This window comes from Nannobrachium achirus (assembly GCF_963921795.1).
Source record: "Nannobrachium achirus genome assembly, chromosome: 2".
Taxonomy (NCBI): Eukaryota; Metazoa; Chordata; class Actinopteri; order Myctophiformes; family Myctophidae; genus Nannobrachium; species Nannobrachium achirus.
The window spans coordinates 61179394-61204566 of NC_137811.1; the positions used below are offsets into that span (position 1 = coordinate 61179394).

Here is a 25173-nt window from a genome sequence, read left to right on the forward strand (position 1 = left end):
CAGGGATTGCAATAATGAAGGTATTGCAACTTTTCACTTTGGGTGCAGAACAACATTTCCATTTATTGCACTGCACTCACACTGACCACACACACACACACACACACACACACACACACACACACACACACACACACACACACACACACACACACACACACACACACACACACACACACACACACACACACACACACACACACACACACCTCTTTGTTATTGTCACCCCAAAACCCTCACCTTATCCTCTTATAGAGCCCATGGTTAATTACGCCCAAAGAGATTCACTACACTACAGTAATTTCAGACATGCAGGATATATTCGTCTTCATCATCATCATCATCTTCAATGTCCAACCTAATAGTGTTGACACAGTCTCCACCATAGCATAGAGTGAAAGGCAGGTTATTTGAGCAGCTGCACCGTCCCTTACAACCTGCTTTGCAGACACATTTGATGGGCTCAAGTACTGCCTTTGGAGCAGGGAGAGCAAGAAAACTGAAACCTGGAATATACCCTCCACTCTCTGAATTCCATCTATTTTCTTCGATTGGTGGAAGCACAGGGAAATTTGTCAGGTATGATTTATCCTGCATTGTGACGGAGTTGGCACGGAGGTAATGTGGTAGCAGTGCAGCACGAGTTGGAGGTAGCATCTCACCCTCCAAGTTATTTGACAGAAATAGTTCCCATCTGAGTAATCCCAGGGTTGTTGGACCTTTTGAACTGTAAACATGGCATGCAAAATGTTCGGACTGCAATGTTGATGGAAGCTCACAATTTATAAGCTCAGGAGGAATGGCCAATGACCTTGCCAAGGTCCTTGAAGCGGTTAGTGGCTTGGTCATCATCATCATCATCATCATCATCATCATCAAGTAGGCATTGACCCATGTCTTTTTGGTGATTCCAACAAATGTTCTTCCCCAGTCAACACCTGAAAAACGCAAAGGAACCCTTGACATTTGTAACATCAACTTGAACTCACTCGAATATATCAATTTCCTTTTTTTGTACCGGAGGCAAGGACTTGATAAGGAATCGGGGTATCAGCCTCTTCATGTGTTTGCACTTCCTCAAAATCATGTCCCTTGATGAAGGTATCGTATTATGATGCCTACTTCGTCATACCTGACAAATTGCCCTGAGCTTCCATCAATTGAAAAAATAGATGGAATTCAGAGAGTGGAGGGTATGTTCCAGTCAGGTTTCTTGCCATCCCTGCTGCAAAGGCAAAGCTCATCAAATGTGTTTGCAAAGCAGGTTACAAGGGACGGTGCAGCTGCTCAAACAATAACCTGCCTTGCACTCTCCTCCCTGCAAATGATATAGTGGAAACTGTCAACATTATTAGGGAGGACATGTATAGTAGTGAATTTCTTTGGGTACAATTGACCGTGAGCTCTTTAAGAGGATAGGGTGCGGGTTTTGGGGTGACGATAACAAAGAGGTGTGTGTGTTGTGTTGTCAGTGTTAGTGCAATGCAATAAATGGACATGTTAGACTGTGCGCCCAAAGTGAGAAGTTGCAATACCTTAATTCTTGCAATACCTGTGAACCTGTCTGTCTAACACACACATGTTATAAATAATACTGAGAATACTAATAAAAACAGTTTCAAATGTAAAAATATATATACATATAAAAAAAAGGAACTTCCCCATCAAGATTCGGCAGGCCTCCTGTAGTAACTCTGAGGACCCCCTAGGGGTCCGGGACCCCTGTGGAAGACCCCTGGGTATTTGCTACTACTCATTTTTGCTTTCAGAGTTCAGTTACAACAACTTTAATGCTTCAGTTATGATCTAATTTAACATTGCTCTGGAGCAGGAGCAAAGCGACTACTCAGATAAGCTCAGGGGTCTGTTTGGGGGGTCCCAGGTGAGGAAAGACCCCAACCAAAAGTCAGAAAAGTTATTCTGGCTGCTTTAAAAGAGTAATAAATGAACTCACGATGTTTTAAAACCTACAAAACAACTCTAATATTATGAAAATCGGACATTAACTGGCTGGCGTACTGTTCAGAGGCAGCCATCTTGGAAACATGGCAGCCATTTTGATTTTTCAGTGTCTAACGTGTTTTATCATAGGAACAACCCCTAAGGAGTACTTGTGAAAAGTTTTAGGTTTCTTTCCACTTGTGAAGTATTTTAGTGCAAAAATGCATTTACCTGCCCCGCTAAGAGTAGTAGAGTGGAGGAGGACTTTCTAAAACAGGCCCAAGGGTGCAGAGGTGAGCAGGGGACAGAGGCATAGGGGAAAGTCCTGATCTGGCGAAGCCCGAACTGGCGAACAGGGGAAATGTCCCCTACCGTTGCGATCTGGCGAATCGTTTTATTGTCTTAAACATGGCTCTGTTTTAAGGCATTTTTCGTAGTTATTGAGTGCTTGCGCATTGGTCTCGCCTGTTGCCCGTGGCGTTATTGTAAATGACGCCGCAGCTCCAGGCGGAGCCGCTCGATTGTCCACGACACTGCAAGCGGCGCGAAGGCCAGCGGACCTTGGTCCTGCTCTTCGCCCCCGAGCGCCGCAGGCGCGAGTGGCCGCGAAGAGCGGGCCCGCGCGAGTTACGAAGCCGTGGTGAATGCAATCGTTACGGCCTGGGCAAGCGCACGATAAACGCCCTGTCCAGAAGGATTAAACGAAAAAGACGAAAAATATGCAGAAGGTTTTTTTTTCCCTTTTTCTTTCGCCAGATCGCTACGGTAGGGGACATTTCCCCTGTTCGCCAGTTCGGGCTTCGCCAAAAAGGTACGTGCCCGAGGCATAGTACCAACCCAAGTCTCTGTTGTCCTGAACACCCTCTCTCCCACCGGCCCCCACCACACCCCTCAGGGGGGCATGAGACGGCGGTTGGAGATGTGAACAAGTCTCCACTAATAGACGAGTCATTAGGCCGACTTAACCGCTGGAGATTGTTACACACACACTGCACAGCAACATTGCATCAGGATGGCGGAGGAATAGGAACAGGGCTCTTAACAGGGCCTTTCTTATAAGGGTTGCACAATTGCGGTTTATGCGATTACATAGTCAGTAATTTGGTACGTCAGTGAAATGAATGGCTGCTGCTGCACTGTGGTCTGTCCATAACAAGTAAAATTGCTGTGGCCCTCATATCCAATCATTAACTATTGATATAAATAACTACTAGTTCATATGTGGGGGTGTCGACTAAAAACCAACCACCAATAAAATCATGGTGTTTACGTCCATCCGGCCTATGGGGCCATGACCGCGACTACAGATCTCATAGCCTGAGGGGGCCAGAACTGAGAAGAACCCAACCAACTTAAACTTGGAAAAGGTGATAAATTGGTCAATACAATTTCAGATCAAATAGCCAACCCACTGAGAAGGAAAATTGATTGACAGACAGGCCAACAATTTTGTTCATTTAATAGTAGGATACGTGCAGTTTATGAAGTAAGCCGCACAAATCAGAATGCTGTTTTTTTGTGGCGAAGCCACACAACAGAAACAATCTGGATGGTATCTATCATCCCCACATTGTGAGCATGTTGTTGACTAGGAAATGGAATGGAAATAGCCATTTCAGTTCCTTTATAAATACTTCATGACGTTGTGTCGCGTTATGAGCATATCATTTAGATTGGTTATTGTCGGCAAGACATTTGGTATTGAAAAAAGAGAGGACCAAGTACAGAGCCAAGCCAACCTCAATCAACTAAGTATTAGTTTACAAAGTATTGGTTTAAAGTAAACTTTAAGTGGTTAATAAATAAACACAACATGATAAAATCTGCTATATACTGCCAATAGACCTGCATTCTAGTGGAAGCTAACTAACTTATCTGTTGAGAAATGTAGCTTCAAATGATCCTATTACCAGTTAATCTCCCTTAAAGACAAGGCTTTCCTTGGACAATGCAACAAATGGTTACATATGTTCTTAAATACATTAATTAATTCACATTTACGCGCACACGCACGCGCGCGCACACACACACACACACACACAGTGTGGTAACTGGTCTTTGTTGGGGTCCCCCAGTGGGTCCTGTGCGTCAGCAACGTGCGCGGACCAAAAATATACACTAGGCTCCGTCAGTCCATTCCTTCCTCCATCCACTACTTCTAGTGCCTCTTTCTCCATCCTTCCTAACTCCCTCCCTCCCTCTGTCTGTCTGTCCGTCTGTCCCCGCGCGCTTTCCTGCCATTCTTCTATCAGGACTAATTTTAGATGAAGGGGGTTGTTCACATCTGCTAGTCATTCCTCTGTCTGTGTGTGTGTGTGTGTGTGTGTGTGTGTGTATGTGTGTGTGTGTGTGTGTGTGTGTGTGTGTGTGTGTGTGTGTGTGTGTGTGTGTGTGTGTGTGTGTGTGTGTGTGTGTGTGTGTGTGTGCGTGCGTGTTGGTGTGAGAGAATCGGAGCAGAGAACAGGTTAAAAAGGGGAGGCAGTGGAACAAGAAGCAATCTGAAAGAGGAAGAATGAGAGAGAGAAACAGAGAGAGAGAGACATTGAACCCCATTAGAGGATATATAACTATAGAGTCCAGGCCCAAAACCAGAACAAAAGAGCCATCAAATGGGTAACTATAGCCGGTCAAAACTGACCGTTTCCAGTATGATTCACTCTACAGTGGTCAGCACTTGCCACAGAATGCTTAAGACAATATAAAATTGGCAAAACATTATAATTTACAGTGCTGCCTACAAAAAACTTTACGGGTGTGTAACTCTCCGAGTTATGGAGGTCCTTGAAATTAAAAAAGTTTGAGAACCACCGTGTTAGACTAAATTAAACAGATTAGTATTTAGTATCATTGGCAAGACCTGGGAAGGAAGTACGAAAGAGGCCCAATTTCTTTCCAATATGGCTGCAGTGCATGGAGCTCATTGCCCATGTTCACAGGCGTAAAGACAGGCTGCATCTCCATTGCTGCATTGGTTGACTCCCACAGGTTGGTTGGGGGGCTCGTCTAGCAGGGAGCACCGCCTGGTGAAGTCTCACTCACTGTCAGTTCAAAAAGAAGCTCCATGTGCATTGGAAGAGACGTGGTTGGTTGTCTACTCTACACCGTGCCAGAGGCCAACAGTAGGGGGTCAGCAGTGACAGGGTCTATACACATGGGTAGAGTTGGTGTAACGACTAAATTGAGAGAAGGATTTAGCAAAAACAAAAATGCTCTATCTAATGCAACAGGGTTGACTGTCGCTGGACTCTCCTCTGGAAAATAAAAGCCCACAGCTCTCTACAGTTCACCGTAATGAGACAACTCTGACCTACAGTATAGTGTCGTCTTGTTAATGTTTTGTTGTCATGCTCTTTCACCTCTGCCTGGAGCACACGCACGTGTGCATGTGTGCTTGAACATATTTATCTACAGTATATGCGTGCAGTCCCAGTGTGTGTGCGCTACGGGGTGGGGGTTAGGGGTGTGGAGCACAGTGTGGGGATGTGTTGTGTTTATCCCGCAGTAAACACGGGGACCGAAGGGGACAGGGACACATGCAGTGTCACCGCCTGTCACCGCTCTCTCTCTCAATCTCCTCTACGCCCATCGCCACCCTTTCCCCCCTCTCTGCCCGCCTCCCTTCCCCCTTACTGCTGCTTCTCCTTGCTCTCCATTCTCACTCTTCTCCTTACATTTATCTCTCTCTCCGTTTCTCTTACTCCTGCTTAGCGGTGGGCGATATGGAAAATCACGATACACAATCTGATCACGATTCTTTTTCATGTTGGTTTTTAAGGTTATTTTTCAAGTTACTCAACAGTACAACCACCTACAAGGTAACAAAAACTAAAAGAAAAAAAAGAGTAACAGACCATTTAGACCAGTGGTCCTCAAAGTGGGGTCCAGGGACTCTCTGGATTCCTTTTGGTAGTATGTAACTCTAACAGTATACAAATGAAAACAAATGGACCCTTATGGGTCCATTTGGTTTCATTTGTATAGTTAAGGGTTAAGGGGAGACCTTGACATTGTCAAGTTTGAGAACTAATGATTTAGACCAAAATACAGGTTTGAATGAATTCTGCAATGAATCTCTATTAACAATTCAACAGCATTCTTTCATAAGGCTCCCTCATTGTATCACGATATATACGATATCTCAGAAAAGGCATATCGTGGAGACATTGTATCGTCTCAACGATATTTATCACCACGTCGCCCACCCCTACTCCTGCTTTAAATTCTCTCCCCGTCCACTAACAGTTACTTTGTTTCTCCCTCTCTCCTGCCCTCTTCTGATTCTGTCCTAATAATCCTTCCTCTCCGTCTCATCCTTTTAGCCCTCATCATTCTGCCCCCCCTCCCCTTCCTCTTAAACACCACTGTCCAATCCCTCCTTCTCCTCATCCTCGCCCTTGTGTCTCTCCTCTCCTGGTCAGCTTGTTAAGTGTGTCTCTTAAAGCTGATTAAGCAGTGTTGATCGGCCTTACATAACACTCACCTCACTCACTCTATACCAGCCAACCAACACACGTAACATATTGGCTATGTAGTACCACTTTGCGTGTGTCTCTGTGTACAGATATGTGTGTGTGTGTGTGTGTGTGTGTGTGTGTGTGTGCGCGTGCGTGCGTGCGTGCGTGCGTAAGTGTGTTCTCCAGTGCAGCTTTGTGAGGCCTGTTTGCCATGTTGTTAACAGTATGTGATGTATTCTCGGACTGAGGCCAAGCAGGCGCGTGGTCCCGTCCACAAGTTGTGTGTGTGTGTGTGTGTGTTCGTTCGTTCTCTCACCAGGCAGCCCAGATAATCACTGTTTATCCCCCAGTTTGCCAAGGGGAGACCACGCGCCTACAACACACAGCAGTATGGGGTGGAAGTTGTGGATCACACACACACACACACACACACACACACACACACACACACACACACACACACACACACACACACACACACACACACACACACACACACACACACACACACACACACACACACACACACACACACACACACACACACACACACACACACACACACACGGAATGGAAGACTGAGGCCAGAAAATATGAAAAGCATCTTCATATAACCACACATACACTGTATTGGTGTTTCATATTATTATTGGAACAGGCTCCCTGCTCTAGATCGCATTAATTGTCTGAGTGATTGAGTTAATGAGGCAGCACGTCTAGGCAGCTAGTAAGAGGTCGACTCGCCCCTCTCCTCCTACTCGCCCCCTCTCTCCCTCTCTCTCTGTGCCTCGCGGGAGAGATTAGAATCGTCAGCTGGAGCAAATAAAGCTGGCTGTTACGCAAGAACTGGAGAACCAGGGAGAGAGACAGAAATGCTAATGATGATGTAACCTCTGAAAGAAAGAGAGGGAGTGAGGGAGTGAGTGAAAGAGAGAGAGAGAGAATCTGTGTGTGCACAAGAGAGAGCGAGAGACAGATACAGTGACAACAGTCCATCTCTGAGTTGACCATGTCGGTCTTACTGTATCTGTAATGTACTGTACTAAAAATAAGTGTCACCTATACTACATTCATGGAGTGTACTGGCAGTCTGGCACACACTATTCCTGAATCTAATCATAATCGGACATGGCCTAGGATCTAAATCCAATCAGTGCTTCCCACTATTTTATGTCCGTTTTAAACACCCTCCCCCCTGGATAAATTCTGTTGCTCGTTGTGTTTCTTAAGCAGCCCAGCACTGAGGTTGTTCGTTGAGGTCTGGCTGAAGTACCATGCTAATCAATTCAACTAATGACACTTATTTACTTATTGGTGACTTTCAAGTCAGTTCTGTCCGTGTGGCAAAAGTTTCTCAATGTCTACATCCTGCAAGTTTCCGCGTCTGGAAAATAGCCGATCTGCGAGCTGCTGACCTTGCAGATCAGCCACTTTCGGAATGCAACACCATCGTACAACGACGTATAAGTCAGGCTTTACTTTGGAGATGTGTGTGTTGGAGAGACTAGGCGATTGCACTCACAGTGCAGCAAAATAAACACCCAATGCAAGGGACAGTAGTGGGGAACACGGTGCCAACAAGCTACGAGCTCCCTTCGGCGGCACGCCATGTCCAATCAAACCACAACAACACGTTCACCTCAGCGTTTGGGACATGCTCTGTGCTTAGAGTTATGGCTCCGTGCCTCCTGCTTTAGAGCGAGCGAGCACACAGTGACACACACCAGGAGTTTGGGCTGCACGCATCATCAGCTGTAGTTGATCACTGTAAATTACCAGAGGAAGAAAAACTAAAACCAAGTTCATTCTACATAGTTGGACTTTGATCTGAAGAAGAAGTTGTAGTTTGGAATTCACCATGCCTTCTGACACATATTGATGGATCCATATACATTGGTGGCGGCGGATGGTTTTAAATGTACCATAAACAACAGTTTATTAAGATAATGTATCAGATTGGCAGATAGATTGGGACAATAGTAATATTATTTGTACCATTATTATCGTCTAGAAAACATTTCTTTTTTGTTATTAATTATGCACAATGTCGAAGTATATCCAGTCTTCACATGTATTTTGAATACATGAAAAAGAACCTTTCAAGCACTACTCTTGGTCAGGAAAAGTAATTTAAGGGGTTGAAATGTAAAATTGGATAAACAATAAAAATGCATGTCTTGAATGAAAGGCATTTAATCAATGCCTTAGTTTCAGGGTACAGAGCTTAGAGAGCTACATTATTTAGGATATCAGAATCATTTAGAGAGAAAATAATCTTCCCTTTATGTTCTCCAAAATACCAGAATTGTAACAGCCTTGAAAAATCCATATTAATTAGACGGACTCAAAAATAACAAAAATGAATAAATACAATTAACTGTCACACTGTCAAACTCATCGCTCCAAAGACAGATACCAACAGAAAGAAAGAGACCCAGGAAGGAAGGGCGCAGACAGAAAATAAGATCAACAGAAAGACAGAATGAAGAGGAGAAAGATGTAGGAAAGGCCAGCTAGACCCAGACAGATAGACAGACACACACAGAGAACGCGACATAGACAGAGAGCGCAATGAACTTTCTCTCTACAGTCCATGTACTGGTTGGATGGTGTTATGTAAGAGCCGAGCACACACACACACACCAATTACCTCCGCTCTGTGGAACACACACAGAACATGAGGCACTGCCTCAGTAACCTCTCGCTCAGCCTGCATGCTTGTGTGTCTATGTATATACAGTATATTCTGTATGTATGTGTTCCTTCCATTCTGTGAGAACACACGCTGATCAAGCCGGCCAGTGGCTACTGGCTGACTTTCGCACAGAAAGCCACACACACACGGCAAGGCATGACGGCATTACACACACACTATTGTCCCCAGTAGCAAATGAAAAGTGCTCAGATCAGCCGTCCAGGGTGTAAGTTAACAGGGGGATTCCCCGCTCTCTCACACACACACACACACACACACACACACACACACACACACACACACACACACACACACACACACACACACACACACACACACACACACACACACACACACACACACACACACACACACACGGTTACAGAGTTACACCTCCACACAATACCTAAACTCTGATCTCTCACACACACACACACACACACACACACACACACACACACACACACACACACACACACACACACACACACGGTTACAGAGTTACACCTCCACACAATACCTAAACTCTGATCTCTCACACACACACACACACACACACACACACACATAATGACAATAGGGGTAGAGGCACAGAGGACACTAATCTCCCTCCACACACCTACGCGTAGTTACATACTGACAATAATGGCTCAAGGACACACACTCATTCTTGGTTCTCTTTACACCCCACCTGAGGGAATGAATGTGTGTGCGTGTGTGTGTACGCGTAGTAAAGGGCTAATGCTCAGGCCAGACAAGCACAGTATCCTGAATGATGGGGACGCCCACACACAGTGGCTGGGGGCGAGAGAGAGAGAGAGAGAAGGGGGGGAGAGTGTGTCTAACAGAGTGTGTGCGTGGCATACGGCGGAGAAAGTGGCACGCAGGTGTGCGTCAGGGACTTGAGCACAAAGACCCTAGTGTATGTGTGTGTGTGTGTGTGTGTGTGTGTGTGTGTGTGTGTGTGTGTGTGTGTGTGTGTGTGTGTGTGTGTGTGTGTGTGTGTGTGTGTGTGTGTGTCTAAGCAGTAGTCAGGTGTAGGTCTGGCTGCTACTCCTTGAAGTAAAAGATGGTATTTTTTCACCTGAATTAATAAGCGCTGTAAAGAACCAAAAGCCATGAGGCACCAAACTCCCCCCCCCCCCCCCCCCTTTCTAAAAAAAACCACAAACATTATGCTGAACACAAATTTGCATGGCACAGAGTACTTCCAGGAATCACTTTGCTCTGCTCTGCGCTCTCTAACTGTAAATGCATTGACTGTGCGGTCGGTGTTCCAAAGGCACTTTTTACAGATGGCTCCAGCAGTTGGTTTCCATGGTAACATGTATACAATGTTTGGAGATGACGCAAGATTTCAAGGAAACATAATCTCACAACTATGGTGACTTACCATGACTGAAAATGACACATGACTGAAATCTCGAGTCTCATACCGTTGATATAACCTATTTTTTTCCATTATTAATTTCACTTAACTTTCACACTTGCCCAATAGGATACTGACACTTCACATAAAATAAGTGCTGTTAAAATGAACATGTCTGAGCAAAAAATAAATAAACTGAATTAATTAATGATGAATGAACGAGTTAATCAACTAATTATGACAATAGTTCCGTTTAAATGAATAAATATATTTCCTCTGCCTTGCCACTTGATTTTATAATTGTGCTAATAATCTGGTCCCCACTCCTTTTTTTTCCTACCCATCCTATCTAACTAACTACTGGAGCAGTGAGCAGCCATTAACACAGTGCTCGGGGAGCAGTTAGGGGTTAAGTGTCTTGCTCAGAGACACTTCTACACATTGATGAGGCCTGGAATCGAACCTGGGCCAAGCCTGGAATCGAACCTGGGACCGATTTGGTGAGCCTGCTATTCCATGAAGCATAAATGGTCCCAAGCCAAATCACAATCACTTACAGGCTCTCGCAATAGTGATAGAGTCAGAATGTAGTATTATTCTATAGTACGTAGTGGAACTAATAGTCAGCACTGTGATTTCTAAATTGGGCTATAATGTGCAAACATAGTCATAAAGTCATGACTGGAACTTGGAACTCGAAATTGGGTCTTTTAAGCGTCACTGTGCAGAGAAGAGTGTCAGGAAGTAAAGGCTACAGGAGGAGAGAGACTGTACACGTCTGTGACCACTTAGGTCATCATCTCTCTTCCTCTCTTTCCATCATGTTCCCCCTCTTTACCCACATATAATACCTCCATTTTCAAAAGAATCCCTCCAACGTTGCCGCTGGCCTCATCTCCACACTTGCGTCCCTCTCTCTCTCTCCCTTCATCCATGCCTCACCTTCCTACATCATTCTGCTGCTCCTGTTCTGTGCTTCTCTCCCTGTCTCACTTGATTCTGCTCAAGGCCAGGGATCTAGCTAGGACTATTCCCTTCATTAAAAGCTCTAATCCCTTAAAACAACAGTCACAGTGTGTGTGTGTGTGTGTGTGTGTGTGTGTGTGTGTGTGTGTGTGTGTGTGTGTGTGTGTGTGTGTGTGTGTGTGTGTGTGTGTGTGCGTGTAGTTGTTACATAATAATGGCGCTGGGACGTGTCTGGCTCAAAAATGGACATAGATTAAAAACTAGACTGCACTGTCAAGGTGCCAACTTGCGCCTTGGGCACTCGTGGCCTACTTGTGCGCCAGCACAGCGTTGCACTCCTTGTTATTTATATCAGGTCGCACTTGTTGATGGTGACTTCACAAAGAATGCTAGTCCCTCATTGTCTGTTGATGGTGACGTCACCTGGGATGCTGGTCCGTGATTGGCTACATGTGTAAACAGACAGACACCCGACAGGGACGCCACCGAACACAGTACTTGCATGCTCGCCTCCACTGGCACAAGTACTGACCCAGAGCGGGGCTACTGTACTGTACCAAAGCCCTGGGACAGTCCCTCCCACAGACACACACACAGGAGCATCGACATGCATTCCCACAGTCACAAAGGTGAACATATGTACACAGAGCGTAATTAATCCTCATTGCAATGGAATGTTCTGTTAAATGTATGCATTTTATTTGTTCTTTTGTCATTATGTCCACCAAGCCGGAATGGCCGGAATGAAGTGATTATGTTTGCACCTGTCGGTCCGTCTGTGTTCATCTCAGGCATGGCTGGTTTGATCAGTGTGAAACGTTGCTGCACCACATGACTGACACAGAGCAGGCCCGGAGGAGGTCTGCACTCTGAGGAGCGCACATAGTGCATATGTATATATTTTAAAAACCTTGATTCGATATTTATTCAATTAATAGAGTAATCGAGAGAATAACTGCCAAGAAGATAATTGGGGGTAAAAAGGACAAAACTAAAAGCCATGCCAAAACGACGGGTAAAGACGTGGATGCTGTACTAGCCAGGCTGTGCTCCATTCATTCCCCTTGGGGTTGTGTCTCATAACAGGATTATGAGTCAAAGTGTAGCTTGTTGTTTAGTGGGTCTGTGGGCTGACATATCAACAGAGGACACATACGGGTCAGGGCGCTAAAAGGCTAAAAGATGAGATGGGACCCGGACATGGAGAGTGCTACAGCTCATAGACAAACTCCCTGACAAATAAGTCATGAGATGAGCCCACTTCCAGCTGTGTGTGTTTCTGTGCGTGTGTGCGCGCATGCACGTGTGCGCATGTGTTCTGTGCCAGAGGAAGATATGCTATGGGCCTGATGGCCGGCATCGCCATTAAACTTTAATCATACTGCTTTCCTATAAATACCTTTCCAATGATGTATGCATTATTCAGTTTCTCTCAGACCAACACACACACACACACACACGCACGCACACACACACATGCACGCACACAAAATCGTGTTTCATGCACATACACGCCAACAAAAGTGCACACAAAAAACAAGACCTTGAAAGTGTGTGGCAAATCCTTTAGGAAGGAAGTCTTATGAACATTTAAAGAGGATGGATGGATTGACCAGCCAGTAAAAACAATCAGATGTTTGTCCTGCTGAGAGAGACGCAATTTACTGTGTCCAACATCACGCATCCTGGAAGGAACCCTGCTCCGCCACAGGGACTCTCTCTCTCTCTCTCTCTCTTAAACACAAGCATGAGTGGTTAACATCAGCAGAAGAACCCATACTCTGAGTCCCAACAAAGGCAGAACTGTGTTTTGATTTTCTCACTAAGTGTAATACTACTAATAATAGTTGATAATAATAGGGTCAGCTGGGTACATTTCGGTACAGGTCCATTTGATGCAACTTTGCTGGCCTGACAGTTTCAGTAGTGAGTCGTCATGGGTTGTATGTGTGGGAGAATGACACTTGATTGGTTAATGTTTCACATTGCAGTGAGAGTGTGGGACATATTACTTTTGCCAACTAATATTGGGTCATCGTCACTTATCAATATATAGTTTTATGTTAGGGTTACGGTCTACTTGGACGGTCGCTTGACAACAACCGACAAGTTGTTTTCTGCTTCTTTCATCTGAGAAAAGAACCTGGAAGAACTGAGGAAAGAGGGGAACAGAGAGTGGAGAGAGAGAGAGAGAGAGAGATAGAGAGAGAGAGGCAGGATGAATTAGACCCCGGGGGAAAAGGGGAAGCAGACAAGAGTAGTGGGCAGAGGGGAAACTGGGCAGGGGAGAGAGAGAGAGAGAAAGAGAGGTGAGTGGAGGAGGAGAAAGACTGTATGATTGGGACAGACAGAAGAGGACACGGGACGAATCAGGTTGAGGGGGTGTGGGGGTGTAGGGAGCGAGGCAGACAGAGGAGGAGGTAGAGAGGAGATGGCTAATGGAAAGTGGAGCTGCCACTGGGGTATTGGCTCATGGATTGGTGACACAGAAATGAAGGTTGGGAGGGCCGGGATAGGATGGGAGAGTCAATCGATGCTTAAAAAGGTTTCACCCCCTCCGTGGGGATACAGTATGTGTACGTGCATGTGGAGACACACACACGCGCGTGAGCGCACATACACGCACAAGCGCGCACACAGAGCGAGCTAGGCCAAATAAACCATTTCCACTCGTAAAAAGCCAAAATGCAACATAAAGAGCAATTTGAATGTGAGCTGTAGCTGAGTACTAGTAAAACTAAATACCAGTAGAGTGGAAAGCTAGCAAGTTGAAAAGGCTTGCCATGGGGTCAGTGGAGTAACCCTGGAGAGGATGTTCTCTACTATGTACAGGATGAAGGACTAATGTGCCTCGAGACGTGGACTGGATGATAGATGGAGATTGAGAAACATTTTTTATTGTGATTTTATTTAATTCAAGCATTTTTTCCCCCAATTCATTTTGTTTAGATTTGTCCTTTCTATTGTGGTGTTATTTTCATTTGTTGTGTATGAGTTTGTTGGTGTGATTGTATCTTGTATTTTTATGTTGAAAATTAATGAAGTCATTTTATAAAAGAATTATAAGCTAGCTATCATTGGACCAAAATATGGCAAAAAAAGCAGTACACGTTTGGCTTTTCTAAATCTCTGATCTGAGGCACAAAGGACAAGGCTAGCATACACACACACACGGCACAGAGGACAGTGCTTACGTATGGGGCTGTCCAGAAGGCCTAAATTAGATCAACCAGTTGCAGCTGATAAAAGACAGAGGATGTCCTCTTTCCACTTATCACACACACACACGCAAGCGCACACACAGAGCTGAACACTCAAAGTTCACCACAGCGAACCCTATCAAACAAGAAGGCCCTATCTCGGCAGTTGATAAAGTGGTGTCCTACGTGAGCCTAAACACACATGTAGGCTACACCTCGCCGTCTCTCGTGCAGTATTCAGACATTGTATATGTGTGTGTATGTATATTAAGACATCACACGCTGATGTGACAAAAAGCAGGCCGGCGTTTCCATCTCATTTGTTTAATGAAATTCAAAATACAGAGGTTCACGCTGTCCAAAGCTGAGAGTTGAATCTTTCAGCAGGGGCATGCAGTCATTCTTTCCAGTGACAAAACCCACTCTGCACATTCTGTTCCAGCATGCGCACAGTCGCACACACACTCCCACACACTCCCACACACACACACACACACACACACACACACACACACGCACGCCTTACAAGGTGTTACCTGCCTAGACACACACACACACACACACACACACACACACACACACCCACACACACAAGTGTGACTCAACCACACAGATTCTCCTCAAAACGCACGCACACACACACCAGTTGGCTCAAAGTTCAAAATGAATACTGACGTACACAGAACAGGTCTGTACATGGGACGACTGAGAGTCTAGGTAAAGACATTTGAGTGAGAGAGAGACATGGGGGGATGGGGGGAAAAGATGGGTCAAAAAAAGAGAATAAAAAACTCTTCAAATGTGATTCTGCATTCCATACATGGGGTGGAAGGACGAGGGAAGTAGAGACTGAGAGGAAAGAAGCAAGGGACAGAGCAGGGGGGAGAAGGCTAGGGTGAGAGAAAGGAGAGAACGAGAGAGAGAAAAAAGAGAGAAAGTTTAAGGTGGCGCCAGACGGCATTTCAATACTCCACGGACAGCCGACCACACACACACACGCACGGCAAGTATATCACCAGTATGCTAGTGGCACAGTAGTTCTTTTGGTGACTTCCCATCCTCTGAAATTAGATTAGATAACCCCCCCCCCCTTCCCTGCTCTCTGGGTCCGGCATAGAGGCGGATTCCCAGACAAAAATAGCCAGAGAAAGTATTCCAACATTGCCGTCTTTCTGCTGGGCTTTACAGGGGGGTGAGACAGAGGTTAGGAGCTCCACTCTGCCGCTTCCCAGAGTCAGTAATACCGCACCCTGGCTCACACACATACACACAATATGCAGGCACGCCTACTGTACATACACACACACAGACTATACACTGCATGTGTATGTGTACAAGAAATACACATATCACCTACATATCACTTACCGGTAGGTCTAGTTTGAATGTCACCTAATTTGGGGCAACAAATAATGCTTCTGCAACAAACAGTGAAATCAAATCAAATCCGAATGTTCACATAACTCAATATGATTTGTGTGAGTTTTAGACTAAATCTGTAGGAGTAGTACTGTAGTAGTAACAAGTGTTTTGAAGAAAACGCAGTTGGCCAGAAATGCACATGATTATGATTATAGCGGCTATGGTTCAAGAGTTACAGGCCTCAATATAAAGCAGCCTGCTATAGTGCATGCATGCGGCCGCCGATTTGAAAATTGCGTGGCGGAGAGAAAACAATCTCCGCCTCCAGAGTGGCAAAGATAATAACTTCATGACACATTAGCCTTGACATGAGCTACCAACAATACAGCAAACTTAATAACTTATTAACGTTATTACTGTGTGCTCACACAAGTAAGTGAGCACGCAAGCACGTGCGTGTGTGCGTGTGTCTCAGTGTCCAGTCCAGGTGCTGCGGCTGGCGGTGGTGTGTGATGTCACACTGGTAAGGGGAAACAGGACTATAAGGCAGCTCCCTCTCTTTCTCTCTGTGTCCTGATGGTCCTGGTGGTGACTGGTGAGTCAGAGCCGTCCCATCCCCTGCCAGCTCACCCGTTATTATAACACAGTGCCCGGGAGGAGAGGAGAGCAGCCTCTCTTAAGCCCGAGGACAACTCATTGTGCTGGGAAGGATCCTAAATAATAACTCTGATCTGGGAAGATCACAAGGGATAGAGACACAGGCTACCTGATATCCACAGGTGTGTCAGGCCGCTCGGTCTGTCTGTCTGTCTGTCTGTCTGTCTGTGTGTGTGTGTGTGTGTGTATGTGGCGTCAGGTTCAGATCGGTTTCAGTGGCGCCGCCACAGTGCACACCAAGGACCTGTGATACGTACACCCCCCTCACGTAACCACGCATACATGCATGGACACCGGGCACACACACACACACACACACACACACACAAGCAAGCGCACACACAAGCACACTTATGGAGTACGACCCAATAGATACTTTTTCCCCTCTGACACATGCATGAACAAATACACACGTAAATAATTTGTTCACCTAATACACACTTTCTATCCTCCCGATTCTCTATTCTCTGCCTGAGATTCTCTCGGTCTCAGACACACGCAAACACCTCTGGCTTGATATTGCTTTACAAAAACATGCCTTTCTATGCCTCATATTGAGTCTCCACAGCAACAATGCTGCTCTGTAAACTCCCTGTATTAAATTACAATATATACACACACACACACACGGCTGCGGAATAGTGCAGGTCAATCTATGCACACCACCACGCCCTGCTGTGTTTCCAACTCAGCCTAAATACACACATGAAATGAGAAACTGTGCGTGCGCGTGTGTGTGTGTGTGTGTGTGTGTGTGTGTGTGTGTGTGTGTGTGTGTGTGTGTGTGTGTGTGTGTGTGGTGTGTGTGTGTGTGTGTGTGTGTGTGTGCGTTATAGAACAGAATCCCATAAAAGGATTTACAAAAATAGAATAAAACTACAAAAAGAGGAAGGCTATTCGCTCCAGATATAGAAATATAATGTGACCAAATTATTGGGAAATGTATTTTCAATGTGCGGAATCTGCGGATAGCCTTCCTTTTTTCACAGTTCCTAAACAACCCTTGTAGGGAATATAGGCTATATGGTCTCTCTCTTTCTCTCTCTAGGTCGTCCTGCCTCATACAGCATCTGAAAGGGGGCCTTCGACAGATGATATAAAGTCAATTGATTAAGAGGTTTGACAGATTATTTTTACGTGTCAAACAATGAATATAATGGTCTCAAATGTTTGGTTCTGTACATAGTATATAATGTATGTATTTTCCACTGTGTGTGTGTGTGTGTGTGTGTGTGTGTGTGTGTGTGTGTGTGTGTGTGTGTGTGTGTGTGTGTGTGTGTGTGTGAGTGTGTGTGTGTGTGTATCTTTGCAAGTTGTTCGGAGTGTAGCGCAGTGAGGGGAAGCTTGCTGAGATAGCAGAGGGGGGGGAAAAAACACAACAGCCACTAAAGTAATACGCCACAGACGGCAACTATTAGTGTTCGGAGCAGGAATGTGGGAGGTCCAGGAATTCCAATAAAAAGCAGCAGCGTGAGCGTGCATGTGCGCACGCATTCATGATGTATGCAGGTTTGTGTGTGTGTGTGTGTGTGTATGGTGTGTTACCATTTCTCAGCAAGAAGTGGTTCAACAGTGCGCCCCCATTCCCACACATACTTCCATGTACACCAAATATAGCAGATCTACAAGCTCATAATGTCTCGTGGAGGTGACGCGTTGTAATGTACACTGGAGCATAAATGAGGCGTCACTGTCTCTGAGCGATAGTCAATGCTGTCAATAGTGGAGGGGTCAGACTGAGGTTACAACTAATGGGACTGCAGGGAAACTAGGACCCCAACAACCCCCCCACCCCCCAACATAGCACACACACTGGCCTGAGGACACATTTAGTTCTGCCGTTGTGTTATCAGTGTAAAAACGTGAATTTTAAATGGAGCTCTTTGGTTTTCTACCGCCCAACCGTGCAGCTGATCAAACAGGCTATTTGAGAACCACATAATCCATACGGCCAGATCTGGTCTTAATGGGGCTTGTGTGTGCGCGTGTGTGCGTGCGTGCGTGTGCATGTGTGAGAGAGAGGGAGCATGACAAGAGAAACACTGTGTGCAAGTGTGTGGCAAATGTGGGTTGTCACACATGTAAAAGTGTATTTGTGTGTACTGTGTATATCTGTGTAAGTTAAAGTTAATGTATGTATGCCTGAAGAGAAGAGTGTGTGTGTGTGTGTGTGTGTGTGTGTGTGTGTGTGTGTGTGTGTGTGTGTGTGTGTGTGTGTGTGTGTGTGTGTGTGTGTGTGTGTGTGTGTGGGGTGGAGTAATGGGGCTGCCGGCGCTACTGTCCAGTGGTCAGAGAGAGGCAGCCGAGCGGTCAAGGGTACAGAGGCGTTGTCGCTCTCTGTCTTTCTCCCGTGGTGTCTCTAGGCCAAGGGCACACAGGCAAAAGGCCTGCTAATAGTGGGGAGCTCCATTAGTGTCGAGTGGCTGGGCGCATTGTTCCCTTTGGTCACATTCCTGACTAAATACAGACATTTCCACAACTAAAGACCCCATACACACACTCCCCCCTTTTTTTAACCACAAGTCATTTGTCAACTTATCTGCACTACAGATGACAAGATTAAAAATAAAATGTTTGGTCGTGGTCATTCTTTATTGGTATTTATTTTTGTGTTAAAGATTGTAAAAAGTTATATTTGTTATATAAACACACACATACGGTGTGTGTATATCTATGTCCAATAAGTCCTGCATGGAAATGTGCTTTAATTATGTAAAACAATAAGTGTAAATTGTTAAAGAAACCATAACTACCAGTACATTAATCACCAATTGTAGCGCTGGCTGCCCAGCCTACGTGTATGGCCTACCGTACCCTATGCAGGCAATAGATCTGTATTGGGGGATAATGGGAGGCAATGGTTTTGCTGTGGTCAGCACTGTTAGCAGGGAGTTTTCACAGATAAGGCAATCGCTGGGCTTATCATTGCCGCATTGAGATTGAAGCACATGCGTACATGTAGTCAGTCACACACAAACTGACAGAAATGGTGATACTTTTCCTTTCAGTCCTAGAATGATCCCCTCTGTCCTGTGTGTGTGTGCGTGTGTGTGTGTGTGTGTGTGTGTGTGTGTGTGTGTGTGTGTGTGTGTGTGTGTGTGTGTGTGTGTGTGTGTGTGTGTGTGTGTGTGTGTGTGTGTGTAAAACTGCTCTATGACACATCAATCTCGTATGGAATGGTGAATCGGGAAACTGCCTCGTATTGATGACAGAAGTAGCGGGTCAGTCAGTGAACAAACAGCATGGGAATACAACTTGTTACAATGTTTTGGGTTCTAAATTCTAATCCGCCTCTACCTTCTCAGTCTGGTCTCTCTCTCTGCTGTACGAATAAATAATAAGTACAAAATTTACAAATGCTTAAAAATTTTGAGAACCAAATTGCAAATCACAAAATAGTTGACAAAAAGAACAGTGTAGACCATTCTTTAAATAGTATGTTAGATCTAAATCTTTAATGAACTCTGAGACTTAATGGATTGATGAACAAACATGAGAGGGAATAATCATGGTCAGGCTGGGATGCGTCACATTTCCTCCCTCCCTCCCTCGCACACACATACAAAATGTCTCTCACACGCATGCAGGAGTGCGCTCTCGTCACTTGTCAAAAAGCAGCACCAAAACTATGAGCCGCTCTGCTCCATTATGAGCACAATGAGAGGTCCCTGGCCCCACAAGTCCTCGCACAATTGGCCCCCACAGCCTGCCCCACTCCCACCATTGTCCCCGTCTACTCCATACACACAAATACACACACAATGGGCACTCCAAAGCTAGGGATCCCACCAGCCACTTCCATCACACAAAGACACACACCAGTCCTTATCCCATCTAATCAGAGAGAGGGAGAAGTGGCACAGAAAGAAAGTCCTAAAGGGGGATGGAAGATGGAAGCGAGGAAGACAAAATGAGGTGAAATTACAGATATAGGAGAGAGGAGAAAGAAAGACAGTAGGCTAATTAGCCTTTTACGTGTGCACGCGTGTTTGTGGCCGTCCTTATCGTCAGAATCCAATCAATTATCTTTAGCACAACAACCTTTGAGCCTCACAGGGCAGGATATAGGCCTGTAGAACGATAGGGGAAGAGATAACTGCCAATTAATCACTAGAATAGAAACTTCAATGGATGTTGTGGACATTTACATTTGGCTCTGCTGCTATAATTGAGAAGTGACATGACTCATAATCAGCACAGCACAAGAACAACTAGAGCCCAAATGATTTATTGGTAATTATGCAGCCAATTTTTACCACTTACATTCTGGCCTGCCGATTTTGGGCAAATGTATCAAAAACATTCAATTTAACCTAATCAAAAAGTTTTTTTTTCTTTTTTTCTTTTTCAGATTAATTTCAATAGACTTCTTCCCCTTTCTTTTACAAAATATTGTTCAAAATATCTGCAATCAATAGTCTAGGTCCTAGACCATTGATTGCTGATGATTTTACCAATATGCTATAGACTCCTAGACTCTAGGAGGACTCTCCAAAATCGGCATGGGACCCAAAAATCTGGCACTGGCCAGGCTCCAGTCTAAGGCAGCACAATACTACAAGGGCTGCTCCAATACATCAGCTGACTAATAATGCAACCTGTTGGAATGCAGTTAGAAACTTTGCTGATTACCAGGAATAATGACTGGGTAAACGCAACAGCACTGTAGGTACTAACAGATGTGTTGCTGGATGCAAACACATAACTATTAACATTTACATCTTGCAAATCTCATCAGGCGCTGTGCATTTTAAAATGAGCTGCAGTTTGGCTGGACACAGGGCTGTTGATGGACAAACAGACCGATGTGGTGGCGAATGCAGCTTGATCCCATGACATTTCCGATTACAACAAAGTCTCTCAGAAGCTCACACTCGGATGCAGTCCTTCAATCCGTTTCCTACTTCATCAGATCAGTTCTCCCTGGCACAAATCCTATCGTCAATACCAGCCTAATGAAGTGACCATGGAAAAAGTAGCAAGTGCAGAAGGTGGGGATAAGCATCGGACGATGGAGAGAATGGGAGGTAGGGGCCCTCCAGAGATGAAGCAGCTTACGGTGTACGACATAATCCTCCTATGAGGGGAGAGGATGATTACATTTTTATCCTACAGATACTGCCGCACTATTTATATCCATCGCCATCCAGCAAATGTGCCCCAGTCTTACTGAGTGGGACCACACAGGGTAAGGGTTAATACTGGCGCTCTGATTGCGTATCCGGGCCGCCAGCAGGAGGGGAGATCAAGACAATGTCGGTGGATTAAGCAGTTCAATAATTAAACTATTTAAAGGCTCCATTATGAGATCTGATTAACCGTTTGGTAATGCGCCCAGTGATGGGACAGAGTAGCCGTGTTTGTCAACACACTTAAATGGTGAACGCAGCCTGGTGGTGGTGGTGGTGGTGGCGTGGCAAGTTATACATAAAATAATCACAGAAGCACTCACTTGAGCACTAATCACACACACGCTACTAACCTATGGCCTGGGCCCAGTCAATTTTTAGTACATTCCCAGAGCAGCTCACAAGTCACAAATATGCACTAACCACACACACACACACACACACACACACACACACACACACACACACACACACACACACACACACACACACACACACACACACACACACACACACACACACACACACACACACACACACACACACACACAAAGCTTAGTAAAAGGGCCACTTGTGGTGGGATGTGTGTGATGTCAGGGCTGTCGGCTGCTCCAGGGAGGGGGTGTGTAGGAATGCGGTTGAGGGGCGGGGGGCGTGAGGCTGGGTGCAGCAGCGGGAGTCAGGAGGGGATAGGAGTGGGGGAGGGGAGCGGGCCCGGGCCAGGAGTGGGAAGGGTCCCACACACAGTTTGTCAGCCAGCCTCAGCTCACACACACATGGCCCCACGCCAAATGTATTCTTACCAACCCATGCTTTTAGAAAAGAAGACATCACACTGTTCCCGTAGAGGGGGGGGGGGCAATTTATTCTCATTCCGCACACAGAGAATAAATCTTAATATGACGCACACATGCGTGCGTCACTCGTGAGCCCAAAAGCATAACAGCAAGCCCTTAGACAGTTTTGTCATTGTGCCACCCTGAAATAATAAAATGCATAATTGGCATAAACTTCACCACTTCCTCGTTTCTGAATAGACATGCACGGCGGCCTTCAAGGAAAAAGAGGCAGCAGCAGGAACGAACTTATGCAAGCATTTCAGGAATTACACAGACACAGAGCTCAGCTGACAAGTGGAAACCCCCACTCCCCGTCTCCCCCTCCCGTGGCGTTGCCTCAGCTCAGCTTGCTGACAGGCCTATCTATATACCTGACAAAATGTAGGTAAACATCCAGCCGTACCTATACGTTACCTGAACTGATCTGAACAATCACCGCAAGTGAGCAGGGAAAACTCTACTTCAAGCACCAACATGTCTGTCTCTTTCTCACGCTCTCTCTCTCCCACACACACACACACACACACACACACACACACACACACACACACACACACACACACACACACACACACACACACACACAGTGCTTCTAGGACAGTGATTCGCAAACTTTTTCATGTAGACCCCCAAATTGACACTAATTAGTCTGCGGGCCCCCATTTGAAAAGATATGCCAGGGACCCTCATATAAGAGAAGACTTTTTACAGCTCTAGCAGTGATTTTCAACCATTTTAATTTCAGGGAACCCCAGTTTGACATGCATTAGGCTACGGACCCCCATTTAATGGTATCTATCTCTGGGACCCCATTTATATTGTAAAATCAATGTTAATTTAACTCTGAGAGTGTACAAATGGAACCAAATGAACCCATTACGGTCCATTTGTACAGTCTCAGAGTTACATGCACAAGTGTCCATTTGGTTCGTAAGTATCATTTAGCTAGGGACCCCCTGAAACTCCATCATGGACCCCTGGGGGTCCCCGGAACCAACGTTCTAGGATTCTCTCGCTCTTGAAAGGTGAAATACATTGTGTTGCCTTCCACGGGATGCAGCCAGATACACACACTGTAACAACTGTACAATAACCACTTCCTCTTCAGCAGTGAAGTATCTATTGAATCCCTTTCCTATCTCATGTCATATCTCATCCTATCGTTTCATTTCGTCTCGCCACCCACGGCCCACGACACCCACGCTGACAAAAAAAGTCCAGAGTTTAGTTCCAATAGCCCATGTGACGATGTCGGTGAACTATGTGTGGGTTGCTAATTGCCAAAGTTATACGTAACTGACAGCACTAACAACAAGCATGAATATTACAATTTTTCAAACAAACTGGATCAGTTTCACAGCAGTACATTTGTGTTGGCAAAACTTACCAGAATCTCCCGGTGTTTTCATTGTGCTTTATTGAAAAGTGGTCCAAAGCAAGCAGCTCTGACTGTTAGCTGCCGAGCTAACAGTTTGGGTGAATTCCACAAGTCACTGCACTGGTGGAAGAAATGAAAAGTCTCTCTCTTTCTCTCCGCCGTTCCTCCGGTTCAGACTCTGGGGGTGGTGGTGGAGGTTGGTTGGGGGAGAGAAACTAACTTTGTACCACTCGGGGAAAACTTTTATCTCAACCCCGGAGGAGGAGAGCCTCTCTCTGCCCGCGGCCGAGCGACGCGCTGCTTCCACCGGGGACAGGAGTTGTCGAACAACCGTCTCGTCCCGGTTGGAGCGGACCGTTGGAGCGAGCTCAAGTTGCAGCAAGCGGAAAAAACGGCCAAGCAAGTAGCCGTCCCGACTCGAGCGAGCCGCCGTAGCCCCCTTTCTCTCTCTCTCTCTCCCTCTCTTTCACTCTCTCTCGCTGTCTCTCTCCCTCGCTCCCGTCCGTCCGTGCGTGTTTACAAACTACTTTCGCTAACTGTCCTGTCTCCCGGGTTTACTCCGCCTCAACCGCATCTTTTCACCGTGCTTTAGTTTGACATGTCACCGCCGAAAAGCTCACTTCTTTGACAGGAGAATCACGATTTCGATAAGCTGCCCTCTATCTCTCTCTTTCTCTCTTTCTTTACGGACTTTTTTTTGGTTAATTCTTCCACTCTCTCACTCAGTAGCTGTGTCTCTCCTCCCCCCGTGCGTCTCTCGCAGCTCGCGGGGTGTCGTGTTTCTCTCGCTCTCTCTCCACTCCAGCACGGAGCCCCGCCCACACGGAGGAGGAGGGGGGGTGGCTGGCGGGGCGGGACACGCCCACTCCCCCACGCACTGTCATTTTTTTTGTCGTGATCATTAGGCAGGCACGGTTGTGCTTTTCTCTCCATTTAGATTTAACGTTTGCATGTTAACATGCTTATAATATAGCTTAAAAAAAATTGAGTTCCTGACATCAAGAACAACACACAAGCTTTTGATTGATTGAAGAATTTAGAAGGTTGCATAGGAAAAAGTACAGTTTCATGACAAAGTACAAAGAAATCACTGGTACAAGGTCAACGAAAAGGAGATCCTAGTAAGCTTTTCGGCTTTCTCGCTTATTTACACAGGAACCACTTTATGTATCTCATATAACAT

The 25173-nt window shown here is 45.6% G+C and overlaps 1 protein-coding gene across 1 annotated transcript in view; it reads right to left on the reverse strand.

Moving 5' to 3' along the window:
- The window catches only part of erfl3 (Ets2 repressor factor like 3), an 82743-nt gene extending 58025 nt beyond the window's left edge, over window positions 1-24718 (reverse strand). Inside the window, exon 1 of the mRNA XM_080747204.1 lies at window positions 24000-24718. Coding sequence (XP_080603330.1) covers window positions 24000-24021 — 22 coding nt within the window. The 5' untranslated portion in view covers window positions 24022-24718. The remainder of the gene's footprint in view (window positions 1-23999) is intronic.
- Between the last annotated feature and the right edge of the window lie 455 nt (window positions 24719-25173).